Raw genomic sequence first — 17285 nt, 5'->3', positions numbered from 1 at the left:
TCATGAATGAGTGGTTGGTGCAAGGAGGTTGAGTGATAAATGAGCAGAGTTTGGTGAGGCTGGGGTGGCAGGTAGCTGGAAATGCGGTTGGTAGGTGAAGGTGGAGTGTGAAGGTGATAGTTCGCAGAGGAGGGTGGAAGGGATAGGTGGGAAGGAAGTTGGACAGGTCGGAGAATTCAAGAAGGCAGTGCTGAATGGAAGATTGAATCTGGCACAAGGTAGGGAGAGGGGAAATAAGGAAACTGGTGAAATCCACATTGATCCTATATGGTTGGAGAGTCCCAAGGTGGAAGATGAGGTGTTCCTCCTCTCGGTGTCAAATGGCTAGAATTTGGTGGTGGAGGAGTCTCCGGACTTGCATGTCCTTGACAGGGTGGGAGCGGGATTTAGTGTTCAGCCACAGAGCAGTGGGGTTGCTTAGTACATGTGTAGCAAAGATATTCTTTGAAACATTCTGCAATTTGGCGTGCTGTCTCTCCAATTTAGAGGAGACCACATTGATAGCAACCTGTACTTGCAAGCATCTTATCTACTGTGTTGTTGCTGTTGATGTGGTCTCCTCTACCTTGGGGAGAAAGGATGCCAACTTGCAGAACATTTCAGAGAACATCTCTGGGACACAGACCAATAAACAACCCCACCGTTCTGTGGCTGAACACTTTAACTCCCCCTCCTACTCTGCCAAGGACATGCAAGTTCTAGGCTGCCTCCACCGCCAAACTCTAGCCACCCGAAGCCTGGAGGAAGAACGCCTCATCTTTCGTCTTGGGAACCTCCAACTACGTGGGATCAATTTGGATTTCACCAGTTTCCTCATATCCCCTCGCCCCACCTTATCCCAGATTCTAGCCGCCTTGACCTATCCATCTTCTTACCCACCTATCCACTCCACCCTCCTCTCCGAACTATCACCTTCACCCCCACCTTCATCTACCTATCGCATTCCCAGCTACCTTCTGTCCAACCTCACACCCCCTTCCCATTTATTTCTCAGCCCCCTTGGGCCACCCTCTCTTTCCTGATGAAGAGCCTATGCTCGAAACGTTGGCTCTCCTGTTCCTCAGATGCTGCCTGACCGGCTGTGCTTATTCAGTATCACACTTTTCTAATCCTATCAGATTGCATGGATCGGGTGGAGCGGAGTGAGGAGCTAGGGGGTGTGATGGATGGCAATTGTAGGAAGGGAGAAAAACCACAGGTACAGTCCAGGAAAGATAGGAGAGGGAGGCAATTAGTTCATGAGTCTTTTGTGGCTATTCCCATATCAAACAATTATGCTGATTTGGAAACTGTAAGGGGTGATGACTCTCAGGGAAATGTAGCATTAGCAGCCAAGTTTCTGGTACAGAGGTGAGCTGTAATGTAATGAGAGGTATGTCAGGTTCCAAGCAATCGATTTGTGATAGTCACAGGTACAGACAGATGTTTCTGCAGCCAGCAGCAAGAAATGAGAATGGTGTGTTGGACCCCTGGCGCCAGAATCAAGAACATATCTGAGAGAATGCAGATTCTTCTCAAAGCGGAGAGGGACCAGCAGGAAGTCATTGTGCACATTGGAACTAATGACATAGGAAAGGAAAAGGATAAAATTCTGAAGAGAGAATATAGAAAGTTAGGCAGGAATTTAAAAAGGAGGTCCTTGAGAGTAGTAATATCTGTATTACTCCTGGTGCTACGAGCTGGTGAAGGTAGGAATAGGAGGATAGAGCAGATGAATGTGTGGCTGAGGAATTGGTGCGGGGGAGAATTATTCACATTTTTGAATCATTGGAATCTTTTCTGGGGTAGAAGTGACATGTGTAAGAAGGACTAATTGCACCTGAATTGGAAGGGATGTAGTATACTAGCAGGAAGATTTGCTAGAGCTGCTCAGGTGCGTTTAAACTAGAAAGGTGAGGGGGCAGGGACCCAAGGAGATAGTGAGGGCAGAGATCAGTCTGAGACTGGTATAGTTGGGAAAAAGATCAAGTCAAACAGTTAGGGCAGGCAGGAACAATGCAGAGAATGTGGTAGGACTGATAAATTAAATTGTATTTATTTCAATGCAAGAGGCCTAACAGGAAAGGCAGATGAACTTGACATGGTTAGGGATATCAAGGAAATTACAAAGGTGTGGTTTAGGGATGGACAGACTGGCAGCTTAATGTTTCAGGATACAAATGCTATAGGAAAGATAGAAAGCGGGGCAAGAGACGATGGGGAATGGTATTTTTTGATAAGGGATAACATTACAGCTGTACTTAGGGAAGATATTCCTGGGAATAGATCCAGTGAAGTAATTTAGGTGGAACTGAGAAATATAAAGGTGTGATCAACTTACTGGGATTATATTATAACCCCCCCCCCACAATAGCTAGTGGGAAATTGAGAAACACATTTGGAAGGAGGTCTCAGTTCTCTGTAAGAATAAAAGGGTGGTTATGCTCGGGGATTTTAACTTTCCAAAAATAGACTGGGACTGCCATTGCGTTAAGGGTTTAGAATTTGTCCAAGAAAATCTTCTGATTCAATATGTAGAGAAGGTGCAAAACTTGACCGATTCTTGGGGAAATAAGGCATGGCAACTGACTGTGTATCAGTGGGCAAGAACTTTAGGGCCAGCAGCCATAATTCTACTAGTTTTAAAATAGTGATGGAAAAGGATGGACCAGATCTAAAAAGTAAAGTTGTAAATTGGAGAAAGGCCAATTTTATTAGGCAAGAACTTTCAAAAGTTGTTTGAGGGCAGTGTTTGCAGGTAAAGGGATAGCTGGAAAATGGGAAGCCTTCAAAAATGAGATAATGAGAGTACAGAGACAGTATGTTCCTGTTCGGGTGAAAGGCAGGGCTGGATGACTGGAGAAATGGATGTTTTGGTCAACAGAAAGAAAGAACCCCATGTCAAGTATAGACACCAGCGATCGAGTGAATCTCCAGAATAGTACAAAGGCATTAGGAGTAGATTTAAGAACGAAATCAGGAAGGCATATGAGATAGCTTTGGCAAATAGAGTTGAGGAGAATCCAGAGGGATTTTTTAACACATTAAGGACAAAAGGTTAACTAGTGAGGGAATAGGGCCCCTCAAAGATCAGCAAAGCAGCCTATGTGTGGAGCTGCAGGAGATGGGGGAGATACTAAACGAGTATTTTGCATCAGTGTTTACTGTGGAGAAGGACAAGAATGTGAGGAAATACGTGGTGACTTCTTGAAAAATGTCCATATTACGGATATCTTAAAATGCATAAAGGTAGATATATTCCCTGGACCTGATCATGTATACCCGAGAACGCTGTGGGAAGCTAGGGAAGTGATTGCTTGGCCCCTTGCTGAGATACTTGTATCATTGATAATCACAGGTGAGGTGCCCGATGACTCTAGGTTGGCTAATATAGTGCCACAGTTTACAAAAGGTGCTAAGGAAAAGTCAGGGATCTTTTGACCATTGAGCCTGATATCAGTAGTGGGCAAGTTGTTGGAGGGAATCCTGAGGGACAGGATTTATATGTATTTGGAAAGACAAGAAATGATTAGGGCTTTGGAAATCATGTCTCACTAACTTGATTGAGTTTTCTGAAGAAGTAACAAAGATTGATGAAGGCAGAGCAGTGGACGTGATCTATATGATTTCAGAAAGGCATTCGACAAGCTTCCTGATGGTAGACTAATTAGCAAGGTTAAATCACCTGGAATACAAGGAGAATTAGTCATTTGGATACTGAACTGGCTTGAAGGTAGAAGACAGAGGGTGTTGGTGAAAGTTTGCCTTTCAGACTGGAGGTCTGTGACCAGTGGTGTGCCACAAGGATCATTGCTGGGTCCTCTGCTTTTCGTCATTTATATAAATTATTTAGATGTGAACATTGGAGGCATAGTTACTAAGTTTGCAGATGATACCAAAATTGGAGGTGTACTAGACAGCGAAGAATGTTACCTCAGAGGACAACATGATGTTGATCAGATGGGTCAATGGGCCAGGGAATGGCAGATGGAATTTAAATAAATGAAAGGTGCTGCATTTTCGAAAGGCAAATTAAGGCAGGACTTATCCACCTAATGGTAAGGTCCTGGGGAGTGTTGCTAGACAAAGAGACTTTGGAGTGCAGGTTCATAGTTCATTGAAGGTGGAGTGGCAGGTAGATAGGATTGTGGAAAAAGGCATTTGGTATGCTTTCCTTTATTGGTCAGAGATCGAGTATAGGAGTTGGGAGGTCATGTTGCAGCTGTACATGACATTGGTTAGACTACTTTTGGAATATTGCATGCAATTCTGGTTTCCCTCCTTTCAGAAGAATGCTGTGAAACTTGAAATGATTCAGAAAACATTTACAAGGATGTTGCCAGGGTTGGAAGGTTTGAGCTATAGAGAGAGGCTGAATAGGCTGGGGCTGTTTTCCCTGGAGTGTCAGAGACTGAGGGGTGACCTTATTGAGGTTTATAAAATTATGAGGGGCATGGATAGGGTAAATAAACAAGGTCTTTTCCTGGGGTGGAGGAGTCTAGAACTAGAGGGAAAATGGTTTAGGGTGAGAGGGAAAAAATTTAAAAGGGACCTAAGAGGCAACGTTTTGAAACAGAGGGTGGTGGGTGTATGGAATGAGCTGCCAGAGGAAGTGGTGGAGGCTGATACAGTGACAACATTTAAAAGGCATCTGAATGGGTAGAGGAATAGGATGGTTTTAGAGGGATATGAGCCCTGTGCTGGAAAATTAGGCTGGGATATCTAGTCGACATGGACGAGTTGGACCGAAGGGTCTGTTTCCATGTTGTACCTCTCTATGACTCTATAATTCTAAATATGCTCAAAGTTTGAGTTTCCATAGTCCACAGGTAGAGAATTCCAATGACTCTCCAGCATCTAAGTAAAAATATTTCTCCTTGCCTTGGTCCTAGATGACATCTCTCTTGATTAGTAAGGCAAACTGGCTAAGCAGAAGTCAATGCTTGGGATTTAAAAGCATCGCCTTGCATTATAATTCCTCAAAGGTATTAACTCCGCTATGTGAAACTTCTTTTAAGAGATTTGCAAACAGTCCCCACTCAAAAATACGGAGTAATTGAGGACTGCAGATGCTGGAGATCAGAGTCGAGAATGTAATGGAGGAAAAACACAGCAGGTCAGGCAGCATCTGAGGAGCAGGAGAATCAATGTTTCAGACATAAGCCCTTCATCAGGAATGAGGCTTTTGGGCTGGGGGTTGCTGAGAGACAAATGGGAGGAGGCAGTAGGGTTGGGCGGGGAAGGTAGCTGAGAATGTGATAGGTAGATGAAGGTGGGGGAAGAAAGTGATAGGTCGCAGAGGAGGATGGAGCGGATAAATGGGAAAGTTAGAACATAGAAAAGTACAGCACAGAACAGGCCGTTGGGCCCATGGTTTTGTGTCGATGTTTAATCCTAATGTAAAATATAATAACTTAACCTACGCACCCCTCAACTCACTACTATCCTTTGCATGTCCAGCAGTCACTTAAATATCCCCAATGTCTCTGCTTCCACCACCACCGCTGGCAATGCATTCCATGCATTCACAACTCTCTGCCTCTGACGTCTCCTCTATATCTTTCTCCTAATATCTTAACACTATGACCCCTCGTACCAGTCAATCCTGCCTGGGGGAAAAGTCTCTGGCTATTGACTCTATCTATTCCTCTCATTATCTGGTATACCTCGATCAGGTATCCCCTCTTCCTCCTTCTCTCCAGAGAGAAAAATCCGAGCTTATTCACACTTTCTTCATAAGGCATGCCCTCCAGTCCAGAATCTTGTCTTTAATCTTATATTCAGCATTCAAACTTGACCTTCCAAAATGCATCACTTCGCATTTATCCAGTTTGAACTCCATCTGCCATTTCTCAGCCCAGCTCTGCATCCTGTCAATGTCGCGCTGCAGCCTGCAATAGCCCTCAATACTGTCAACTTTTGTGTCATCTGCAAATTTACTAATCCACCCCTCAACCTCCTTATCCAAGTCATTTATAAAAACTACAAAGAGCAGAGGCCTAAGAACAGAGCCCTGCGGGACCCCACTCATCACTGACCTCCAGGCAGAATACTTTGCATCTGCAGCCACTCTCCACCTTCTGTCAGCCAGCCAATTCTGAATCCAGATAGCCAAATCTCCCTGTATCCCATACTTCCTGATTTTATAAATGAGCCTACTGTGGGGAACCTTATCAAATGCCTTGCTGAAGTCCACATACACCACATCCACTTCTCGACCTTCATTGACCTGTCTTATCACTTCCTCAAAGAACTCAATAAAGTTTGTGAGGCATGACCTGCACCTCACAAAACCATGCTGACTGCCTTTAATCACACTATGCTTTTCCAAATAGTCATAAATCCTGTCTCTCAGAAGTCTTTCCAAAACTTTGCTGACCACAGACGTAAGACTGACTGGTCTGTAATTGCCAGGAATTTCCCTGTTTCCCTTCTTGAAAAGAGGAACAACATTTGCCTCCTTCCAATCCTCCGGTGCGATTCCTGTTGGGAGTGAGGAGGCAAATATCCTCGCCAGTGGCTTAGTCACCTCCTTTCTTGCTTCCCGGAGCAACCTAGGATAAATCTGGTCTGGCCCTGGAGACTTATCAATCTTAATGTTTTCCAAAATTTCCAACACATCAACTTCATCGATCTTGATCTGGTCAAGCCCGTATCCCAGCTCCTCAAAGTTTTCATTCGCAACAAGGTCACTTTCCTGAGTGAAAACTGAAGCAAAAAACTCATTTAAGGCTTCCCCTATCTGCTCAGACTCCATGCACAAGTTTCCTCCACTATCCCTGATAGGACCTATCTTCTCCCTAGTCATTCCCTTATTCCTCACATATGAGTAAAATACCTTTGGGTTCTTCCTAATCCTTTTTGCCAAGCCTTTTTCGTGCTCCCTCCTGGCTCTCCTCAGTCCATTTCTGAGCTCCTTTCTAGCTAGCCTGTAATCCTGTAAAGCTGTGCTAGACCCTTGCTTCCTCCACCTTACATAAGCTGCCTTCTTCCATTCGACAAGAAGCTCCTCTGTTCTTGTCATCCAAGGTTCCTTAATCTTACCCATTCTTACCTGTCTCAGAGGAACAAATGCGTGCATCACTCGCAACAGCTGCACACTAAATAGTCTCCACATGTCTGCTGTGTCCTTTCTTTGGAACAATTGCTCCCAGTCTGTACTTCCCAACTCCTGTCTGATAGCGTCATAATTTCCTTTTCCCCAATTATATATCTTCCCTCGTTAACTGCTCCTTTTCCTCTCCAAGGCTATAGTAAATGTAAGGCAGTTGAGATCACTGTCACCAAAGTGTTCTTCCACTGCGAGATCAGAATCTGCCCGCCTATGAATTTTTCAATCTCTCTACTGCTATTAGGTGGTCTGTAGAAAACCCCCAAAGCAGTGGCTGTTCCCTTGCTGTTCCTGACTTCTACCCATACTGACTCAGTAGACAAATTTGCTCAACAACCTTCGTTTCTGTAGCTGTGATGCACTCTCTGATTATCAATGCTACACCCTCTCCTGTTTTTCCACCCTTACTGTTCTTTCTAAACGTTCTAAACTCTGGAACATCAAGCAACCATTCCTGCCCCAGTGAAACCTACGTCTCCATTATGGCCACAACATCATAGCCCCAAGAACTAATCCATGCTCTACGTTCGTCACTCTTGTTTCTAACAGTTGATGGACAGGTCATCCTTTCATCACTCATCAGTTTTCAGGCTTTAAAACTACCTTTCAATTAACGAGGTCACTCCTCAATATTTTCAGCTGGTTACCTAATTTTATTATCATGTCATTTAAATATCATTTTACAAATGCTGTTTGTTCTTTAATACATATTCTTGGAATTGTTTAATAAATCAATTTAGTAACCTATTGTAGGATCAATACTTTTATCCTTCAAATGTTTGAAGATACAATTCCCTATAACCCCCACCAGGTTTATCAAATAAGACACTCCCTTTTAAAAAGAAAAAATAATAATATTTTTGAGACCATAGGTGATGGGAATGGTTGCATGTAGACTACCTATGTCACAAATGTTTGACCTTTTGAGAGATTAGAGAATCTAATATTCTCCAGATTTGAACCAATATGGGTGAGTAATTCGCTTGCTTGAAGATTGATAGTTTAGCTGTAACTGGATGCTATTCACCATCACCAGCTGCTGACTGGTTTTCACACATTCCCCTCCTCTGCCCCTGCCCTACAGATACTATGAAAGACTTTGCTTCTGGAATGGTGCTGTTACAAGTTCAATGTCCATTATGCTTTTAAAATGAAATTAGATTATCATTTGCACAAGAGCGACATTAAAAGTTATGAGGATTAAACTGAATTGCTTGTAGAGAAAAACATTAATTTAAACATGATAGGTCAAATGGGCTTTTCTAGGGTGTTTTGCAAGTTTTAAATTCTCATCATTAATACTTTGTTTCTCATCTTTTTGTGTTGCAGGCTTCTTGCATCTTCATGGTGTTGGTCACAAGTTAAGTCATGTGGATCTTCACAGTAATTGCATTACTAACTTGAATCATCTGCTGCAGTGCATGGTGGGATTGAATCTCTTAAAAGATCTTACGCTGATGAAAGATGGAAGAGACAACCCAGTATGTCAGACTCCAGGTATGATATTAGCAATGTAACTTCTGTAATGCTGATAGTTGCATTCTTGTGCAACCCCATGTTATAGAAAAATCGTACTTTAGAACAGCGCTTAAAGTGTTGGCTATGTAATTGTATTGCAGCCAACACACGTCTTAAAAGTTTGTGCTTTAGAAACATTGTCCTCAATTCGTCAATCATGTTATAACAAATGTATGTTAAGAAAATACGCATTGTAGCAGAACGACCTGTACTGGCTACCAGACGAGGACAGATACTATCAATGCAGTTGAACTTGGCCTGATTGCGTAGTCAGCTCTGATGAACTTGCTGAAAGTTGGAATTGCATGTGGTCATCTTCTCTGTCCAAATGTTTGGAGCTCCACTGCCAGGCCAGGTTAATCTTAGATGATGGAATAGTTGCCCAGTGCCCCTTCCTATCTCTCCCTCCTGCATGGATCCTCAGCCCATCAATCTTGCAGGTCTAGGTCACAACATTCTATGTGATCACTGATGCTATATATGGAAGACGCTGGAGCTGCCTTCAACATGTCAAGGGCATGTCCCCTCGTCATACGTGGATTATAATGTAAGTTAGCTCGCTGAGCTTGAAGGTTTGTTTTCAGATGTTTCGTCACAATACTAAATAACATCGTCAGTGAAAGTCCTTAGTGAATGCTGGTGGTATGTCCCGCCTTTTTATTTATAGGTCTTGGTTTCTTAAGGTGAGTGATGTCACTTTCAGTTTTTTTTCAAGGCAAGGCAGGTAGGGTCGAATTCAATGTGTTTATTGGTGGAATTCTGGTTAGAATGCTATGTCTCTAAAACTTCTTGTGCATGTCTTTGTTTCGCCTGTCCTAGGATGTGTGAGTTGTCCAGTCAAAGTGATGTCCTTCTTTGTCTGTATGTATAGAAACTAGTGATTGAGGTTTGTGTTTTTTGGTGGCCAGTTGGTGTTCATATATCGTGGTGGCAAGTTTCCTGCTTATTTTCTGATTGTAGTGTTTTTTACAATTTTTTAACAATGGTATTTTGTAAATGACGTTAGTTTTGCTTGTGGTATCTATTGGATCCTTTAGGTTCATTAGTCACTGTTTGTGTGTTGGTAGGTTTGTAGGCTACCATGATGCCAAGGGGTCTAAGTAGTCTGGAAGTCATTTCTGATATGTCTTTTATGTAAGGTAATGTGGCTACAGTTTTTGGTTGCGTTGTGTCTGCTTGTTTGGGTTTGTTTCTGAGGAATCGGTGGATTGTGTTTATTGGGTACCCATTTTTCTCGAAAACATTGTATAGATATATTTCTTCTGCTTTTTGCAGTTCTTGGGTGCTTCAGTGTGATGTAGCTTGTTGAAATAATGTCTTGATGCAGCTCCATTTGTGGGTGTTGGGATAATTGCTTCTGAAGTTAAGTATCTGGTCCATGTGCGTTGTTTTTCTGTAGACTTTGGTTTGGAGCTCTCTGTTAACTGTACATTGAACTGTCACATCTAGGAATGGGAGTCTGTTGACATTCTCCTCCTCTTTTGTGAATTTTATGCCTGTCACGGTACTGTTGATGGTGTTATATGTCTCCTCTAATGTGTTCTGTTTTGTGATGACAAAGGTATCATCTGTGTAGCGGACCCAAAGTTTGAGTTGGATAGATGGGAGGGCAGCTTGTTCAAGTCTCTGCATTACTGCTTCCTCTATGAGCCCTGATATTAGTGAGCCTATAAGTATTCCATTGACTTGTTTGTAAGCTTTGTTATTGAATGTGAAGTGGGTGGTGAGGCACAGGTCCACTAGCTTGAGATGTTATCTTTGCTGATGAAGTTGCAAAACTTCACAAAACTTGCTAAAACATGGATTATGGCTGGGACCGTAGTCTCTGTTGAGTCTGCTCATTGTACTCCAGTGCACAAACGAATCTCGTTTTTCAGGGGAAGCCCAGGCATTTCCTTGTCTATGCTTATTTTGTGCTGATGTTTTGTACTTGACCTGTCCTGAAAGTCCCATCAGGCCTGGCTGCTCAAGGGTTGCCCATTCTGATTTTGGGTCAACATTAGAGTGGTGCTGGAACAGCACAGTAGGTCAGGCAGTATCTGAGAAGCAAGGAAATCGATGTTTTGGGTAAAAGCCAGTTTGCCGAAAACATCGATTTTCCTGCTCCTCGGATGCTGCCTGACCTGCTGTGCTTTTCCAGCACTACTCTAACCTTGACTCGAATCTCCAGCATCTGCAGTACCCATTTTCGCCATTCTGGTTTAGGGCCTAGCCGCTTAGGCCCTGGGCTATCTTGCCTCAGTCCCTCCTCTTGATCAAAATGAGCATCAGCGAAGTAGAATCACACAACTCTGACCTCGCTTTCCTCCTGGACAGTACCTGGTCCCAGCTGATAGCATCAACTATCTAAAACTATAAATCACACAGAAATTTGAAAATATAAACTAACAGATCAATACAAAGAAGGACAATGCAGTGTGGGGAACAGTACATTGTCAGTAGACGTGTGATTAGAAAGTGCAGGATGGCAAAATGTCAGCTCATATTTTAGCTGAGTTTTAGTTCAAGCCACCACTGGCTGGCTGTTACACCTGAACATGACAATTTTGTTGGGGTGTACCCACAGTACGCAGTCCTCTGACTTATGAAGAGTGGATGTGATCAGCAGATCACTATGGTGATCACCACACTACCCCTTACTTTATTTTTATTCATTCATGGGATGAGGACATCACTGGCGAGGCCAACATTTACTGCTCATCCCAGAGGACAGATAAGAGTCAACTACATTGCTGTGGGTTGGGAGTCACATGTATTTCAGACCAGGTAAGGATGGCAGATTTTTTTCCTTTAAGGATGTTCGTGAACGAGACTTTTTTTTCAGATAACCGTCAAAGGTTTAATGGTCATGTGCTTACATTCTAGGCAACAAAGATCAAGGCAGCATCTGTTAATATCCCCATTCGATATCTGATGCTCCCAGATACATTCTCTTCCCCAAATTTCTTTCATTACTAATTGTTTATTTTTTTTTCGGTTATGAATTCCAGACTGAACTTAGCCCAAATTTTGAGGTACAAACACATGCAGGGGATCGTGCATCGGCTTTATAGATGATTGTCAGATTGTGAAAATAGATAACTGGAAGAAAAGAAAAAGACTAAGCTTCCTCCAGAGCATGTTAGCTGGGTTGGCTTTTGGTTCCTAATTTGGAACCAATCGCGAGCAGTGGTGCCAACATATTTCTGATGATGGAGTCTGAGTGGGCAGGCTCTGGCTGCTGGGGACTGACTCTTCCAGCCTCCCCATTGGAGCACCTCCTGTGGGATCCAGTGCCACTTATACTCCCTAATGAATGGCCAGACCACCATCCGTTTCATTTTCTGATGGGCTGCAGGTTGGCTCTTAGCCACCAATTCCTAAATCGGAACTGTGAGGGCCTGAGGTTGATGTCTCAAATCCTTCCAGGAACGTGAAAATGGTGGTTTATGTTTGGGAGCCGTATGCTTTCATCTGGTTTATATAATAACATTCGGTCTTCCTGGAATTGACCAGAGCCTCATTAACCGAGGGCTAACCTTGCCCCACTTCTGAGTGAGGTTCCTGTGGGACAGGAATGTTCCTGGCTGGAGGGTCTGGAGCAAGATATGCCTTGCCCTGTTTTAAATTCAGTGGACATGACTTTGACATCGAAGATTTTACTTTGTCTCTTTCTCTAATGCATCCTAATGCCTTTTGAGCAGCCTGCGTGTTGTGCAGCAATGCTTAGACCGTCGTATCATAATGAAGGGCTGAGAATCTGGTTCCAATAAACCCATACCCAGCAGGTGTTCGATCCCTGTCATATTCCATCTAGTCATAAGGACATGGGGAATGAATTCCGTGAAGCTCAAGACTGTTTTGATGTTGGTGACAAACACACAGAGACTAGAACTATGTTGCTGGTGGTGGTATTTTGCTAGATGACCTTTCTAAGCAGCTGCTTAAGGGTGAAATTCATTCTTTCCACTATCCCATTCGATGGGGGCTGGTATGTGATGTGGTCAGTGTTCATACATCTTGCATTACTGGGACAGTGAAATGAGTGCCTTGGTCTGACTTTATGCTGTGAAGGAGTCCCCACGGAGTAAAAACTTGCTGGGTTAGGATGCTGTGACTTGAACGATGTTGGTTCAGTTGGGAAATCCTCTCCCCATTTGCTAAATGTGCAAAAATAGCAAGGATATAGTTGTCCCCACCCCCCCATATAAGATGGTTGGGGCAATATACTTAATCTGGATGTTTGTCCAGCGGCCCTCGACACCTCAAGTGTACCTCAGCTCCTCTTTATTGGTATTCCTTTCCTGATTATTTTGGGTGTAGATTATACAGTTATCAATTTAATGTTGTCTGACTTTTACTGTTCGCTTGTCATTCCATTTGTCATAGGAGGTGGGATGTGCTCCTTCCTGGATTTGATTTTGGTCATTGTTGCTTCTCTGAGTTTGTTGAAGGTTCGCAATCTTAGTTTGCCTCATAGCGATGGCTTTTGTAGCACTGCTCCTTCATCAGGTAGCTGTGGAGCACGATCATTAAACACAGAAATTAAAGAAAAAGATTACAACTGAAATGATATATTGAACGAACCTAGATTGCTGTTAAGTTTTCCACCTTTTAGAACACATTTTAGAATTAACCGAAACCTGCAACTACTCTAAAAGATGAAAGACTTAACAGCAATCTAGGTTTGTTCAATATATCGTTTCAGTTGCATGACAGTTATCTTTTGCTATAAATGATGTCTTACAATCCTGCTCCTCAGCTACCCAAGAAGGAACAGTACTCTTGAAAGCGAGGACTTCCAAATAAATCTGTTGGACTACAACCTGGTGTTGTCAGTTTTATAGTTTTTGATTGTACATCAACATTTGTAACTTTTTTAATACCTGTACTTAATATGCAAAAAATACATTGGCATCCTATGGTCTCTTTATTTCAGTAAAACTTTGGGATTTTCTACGAGCTATAGAAGATCAATGCATAATTTGCTTGATGCACAGGTTAACAGTACAAACTAATTGGCTTTCTTACATTTTTAAAGTTAACACTTTGACACACAATTACAAAATAAGATTGAAACTGGAAAAGATAATGCGGAATCTATTTAGCGTCTATTACTTTTAGGTAGTTGTTCTTACACTTTGTGTAAACCATATTGCATTAGCCATTGCAATTGAAAGTTGTTCTAACATTTTCAGGTTATAGAGAGATGATGCTTCAATCTCTAACTCAGTTGATCGTACTAGATGGACTAAAGCGGTCTGGTGAATCTATCCATTCAAATGAAGGAGTTCCCTCAGATCTGCCTGGTTTGGAAGACTACTTGGAGTATTTGGTATCATCGGAATCTAGCTTAAGTATGGAAAAGGTTTGTGTTTGATTACTTTTTCACTTCATAGGTCAGGGCTGTCCAGATTGTCAGCTGTTTATGATTTTCAGGTCATGGCAGTGTAGTTCATAAAGCGTAAGTGACACAGTTTTATTTGTGCAAGACTAAAATGCTGCATTTGCTGGATATTTGAAACACAAACAAAAATCAATGGAGAAACACCACAGAAGTGGCAACATCTGTGGAGAGAAACAGTCAATGGGCAGAATCTTCAGTTCCCAAAACGTGAGGGGAAAAATGTGGCGGAAGGGGAAGTTAATTGGTTGGGTTGACATTGTTGAGATCCCTACCAACAGAAGAATAAGTTTCCTTTCCTACAATCAATTAAGAGTCTTAACTGGTCATTAGTGACCAATCCTTATGCTTTACCACTCTTGCTGTTGTCATCAACACCTTCTGTACTTGCCATCATTCTCTCCAACCCCTGACTCCTGCTTGCCATCTGCATTGTCCACTCTCTCCCTCAAGATACTTTCCTACCTGCACCAACAGTGTTAGCTGTGCCATCCACTTTTTGTGTTCCGCAATACCTACCTGTCTTATTCTAGGAGGAAGACAGACCATAATAGGGCAGAAAGAGTCGAGGCAGGTGATGTGCTGCCTGTCATTCAACTCTTTACCCATTTTGATCTTGACTCTAACTGTCTTAAGCAGGTCATGGAATGGTATCTTGTTCCGAAAACCCCTGAGCAAAAGCTATTCCCTTGACTTGGCTGAGGCCTGCTGACAAGCTTCCTTACTTTGGGACTGTGATAAGTGGCGTGGCAAAACATTATTAATATGAGTCCGATATCTCTGGCTGTGAGAGCAAAGCACAAAAAGGCAATGAAAGGCTGTGAACATTCAAGAAAGATCAAGATAAGTGAGCATTTTGACAGAGAGCTCAGAAATGCAGCCTGGTCCAGCCCATGAGCTGAGTATATGTCTCTAAGCATACAATGTCCTTGCTGTAGCATTACAAGAATAGTTTCTGGTGCAAAATTTGAAGACATAGAGATGTACAGCACAGAAACAGACCCTTCGATCCAACTCATCCATGTCAACCAGATATCCCAACCCATCCTAGTTCCACCTGCCAGCACCTGGCCTATATCCCTCCAAACTCTTCCTATTTATATGCCCATCCAGATGCCTTTTAAATGTTGCAATTGTACTAGCCTCCACCACTTCCTCTGGCAGCTCATTCCATACACTTATCACCCTCTGCGTGAAAACGTTGCTCCTTAGGCCTCTTTTATATCTTCCCCTCTCACCCTAAACCTATGCCCTCTAGTTCTGTACTCCCCGACCCCAGGGAAAAAACTTTGTCTATTTATCCTATCCTTGCCCCTCATAATTTTGTAAACCTCTATAAGGTCACCACTCAGCCTCAGACGCTTCAGGGAAAACAGCCCCAGCCTATTCAGCCTCTCCCTCTCGCTCCAATCCTCCAACCCTGGCAACATCCTTGTAAATCTTTTCTGAACCCTTTCAAGTTTCGCAACATCTTTCCGATAGGAAGGAGACCAGAATTGTATGCAATATTCCAACAGTGTCCTAACCAATGTCCTGTACAGTCACAACCTGACCTCCCAACTCCTGTACTCAATACTCTGATATAAAGAAAAGCATACCAAACGCCGCCTTCACTATCCTATCTACCTGCAACTCCACTTTTAAGGAGCTATGAGCCTGCACTCCAAGGTCTCTTTGTTCACCAATACTCCCTAGGACCTTACCTTTAAGTGTATAAGTCCTGCTAAGATTTGCTTTCCCAAAATGCAACACCTCGCATTTATCTAAATTAAACTCATTTGACACTTCTCAGCCTACTGGCCCATCTGATCAAGATCCTATTGTAATCTGAGGTAACCTTCTTCGCTATCCACTACACCTCCAATTTTGGTGTCATCAGCAAACTTACTAACTATACCTCTTATGCTGACATCCAAATCATTTCTATAAATGATGAAAAGTAGTGTACCCAGCACCGATCCTGTGGCATCCCACTGGTCACAGGCCTCCAGTCTGAAAAACAATCCTTCACCACCACCCTCTGTCTTCTACCTTTGAGCCAGTTCTGTATCCAAATGGCGAGTCCTTGTATTCCATGAGATCTAATCTTGCTAACTAGGGAGAGAATAGGGCCCCTCAAAGATCAGCAAGGCGGCCTTTATGTGAAGCCGCAGGAGATGGGGGAAATACTGGATGTCTTGAAATGCATAAAAGTGGATGAATCCCCAGGACCTCATCAGGTGTACCTGAGAACTCTGTGGGAAGCTAAGGAAGTGACTGCAGAGCCTCTGACTGAGATATTGCATCATTGATAGTCACAGGTGAGGTGTCGGAAGACTGAAGGTTGGCTAACATGGTGCCACTGTTTAAGAAAGGTGGTAAGGACAAGCCAGGGAACTATAGATCAGTGAACCTGACATCGGTGATGGGCAAGTTGTTGGAGGGAATGGGGAACCTTGTTGGACACCTTACTGAGTCCATATAGATTACCCTAATCAATTGTCTTTGTTACTTCTTCAAAAAAGTCAGTCAAGTTTGTGAGACATGATTTCCCATGCATAAATCCATGTTGACTATCCCAAATCAGTCCTGGGCTTTTCAAATGCATGTACGTCCTGTCCCTTAGGATTTCCTCCAACAACTTACCCACCACTGACATCAGCACTTCCTTCTCTGTAATATGGACATTTTTCAAGATGTCACCATCTATTTCCCTACATTCTATATCTTCCATGGCCTTTTCCACAGTAAATAATGATGCAAAATACTCGTTTAGCATCTTCCCCCATCTCTTTTGGCACTTCACAAAGGCCACCTTGCTGATCTTTGAGGGGCCCTGTTCTCTCCCTAGTTACCCTTTTATCCTTAATGTATTTGTAAAAACCCTTTGGATTCTTGTTAACTCCATTTGCCAAAGCCATCTCATGTCCCCTTTTTGCCCTCCTGACTTTTCTCTTAAGTATACTCCTACTGCCTTTATACTGTTCTAAGGATTCACTCGATCTATCCTGTCTATACCTGATGTATGCTACCTTCTTTTTCTTAACCAACTCCTCAATTTCTTTAGTTATCCAGCATTCCCTGTACCTTCCAGCCTTTCCTTTTACCCCAACAGGTATATACTTTCTCTGGACTCTCGTTATAGATTAGATTAGATTAGATTACAGTGTGGAAACAGGCCCTTCGGCCCAACAAGTCCACACCGACCCGCCGAAGCGCAACCCACCCATACCCCTACATTGACCCCTTACCTAACACTACGGGCAATTTAACATGGTCAATTCACCTGATCTGCACATCTTTGGACTGTGGGAG

General features: G+C 42.9%; 1 protein-coding gene across 2 annotated transcripts in view; it reads left to right on the top strand.

The window, feature by feature from the left end:
• Positions 1-17285, top strand: part of lrrcc1 (leucine rich repeat and coiled-coil centrosomal protein 1) — a 196018-nt gene that overhangs the window by 51028 nt on the left and 127705 nt on the right. For both annotated transcript variants that reach the window (XM_043688159.1, XM_043688160.1), the window contains 2 exons: positions 8420-8587; positions 13786-13955. In XM_043688159.1, coding sequence (XP_043544094.1) covers positions 8420-8587; positions 13786-13955 — 338 coding nt within the window. The remainder of the gene's footprint in view (positions 1-8419; positions 8588-13785; positions 13956-17285) is intronic.

This window comes from Chiloscyllium plagiosum, chromosome 4, assembly GCF_004010195.1.
Source record: "Chiloscyllium plagiosum isolate BGI_BamShark_2017 chromosome 4, ASM401019v2, whole genome shotgun sequence".
NCBI lineage: Eukaryota > Metazoa > Chordata > Chondrichthyes > Orectolobiformes > Hemiscylliidae > Chiloscyllium > Chiloscyllium plagiosum.
Note: the sequence above shows the minus strand (reverse complement) of the source record. Positions and strands in the feature narration are given on the sequence as shown.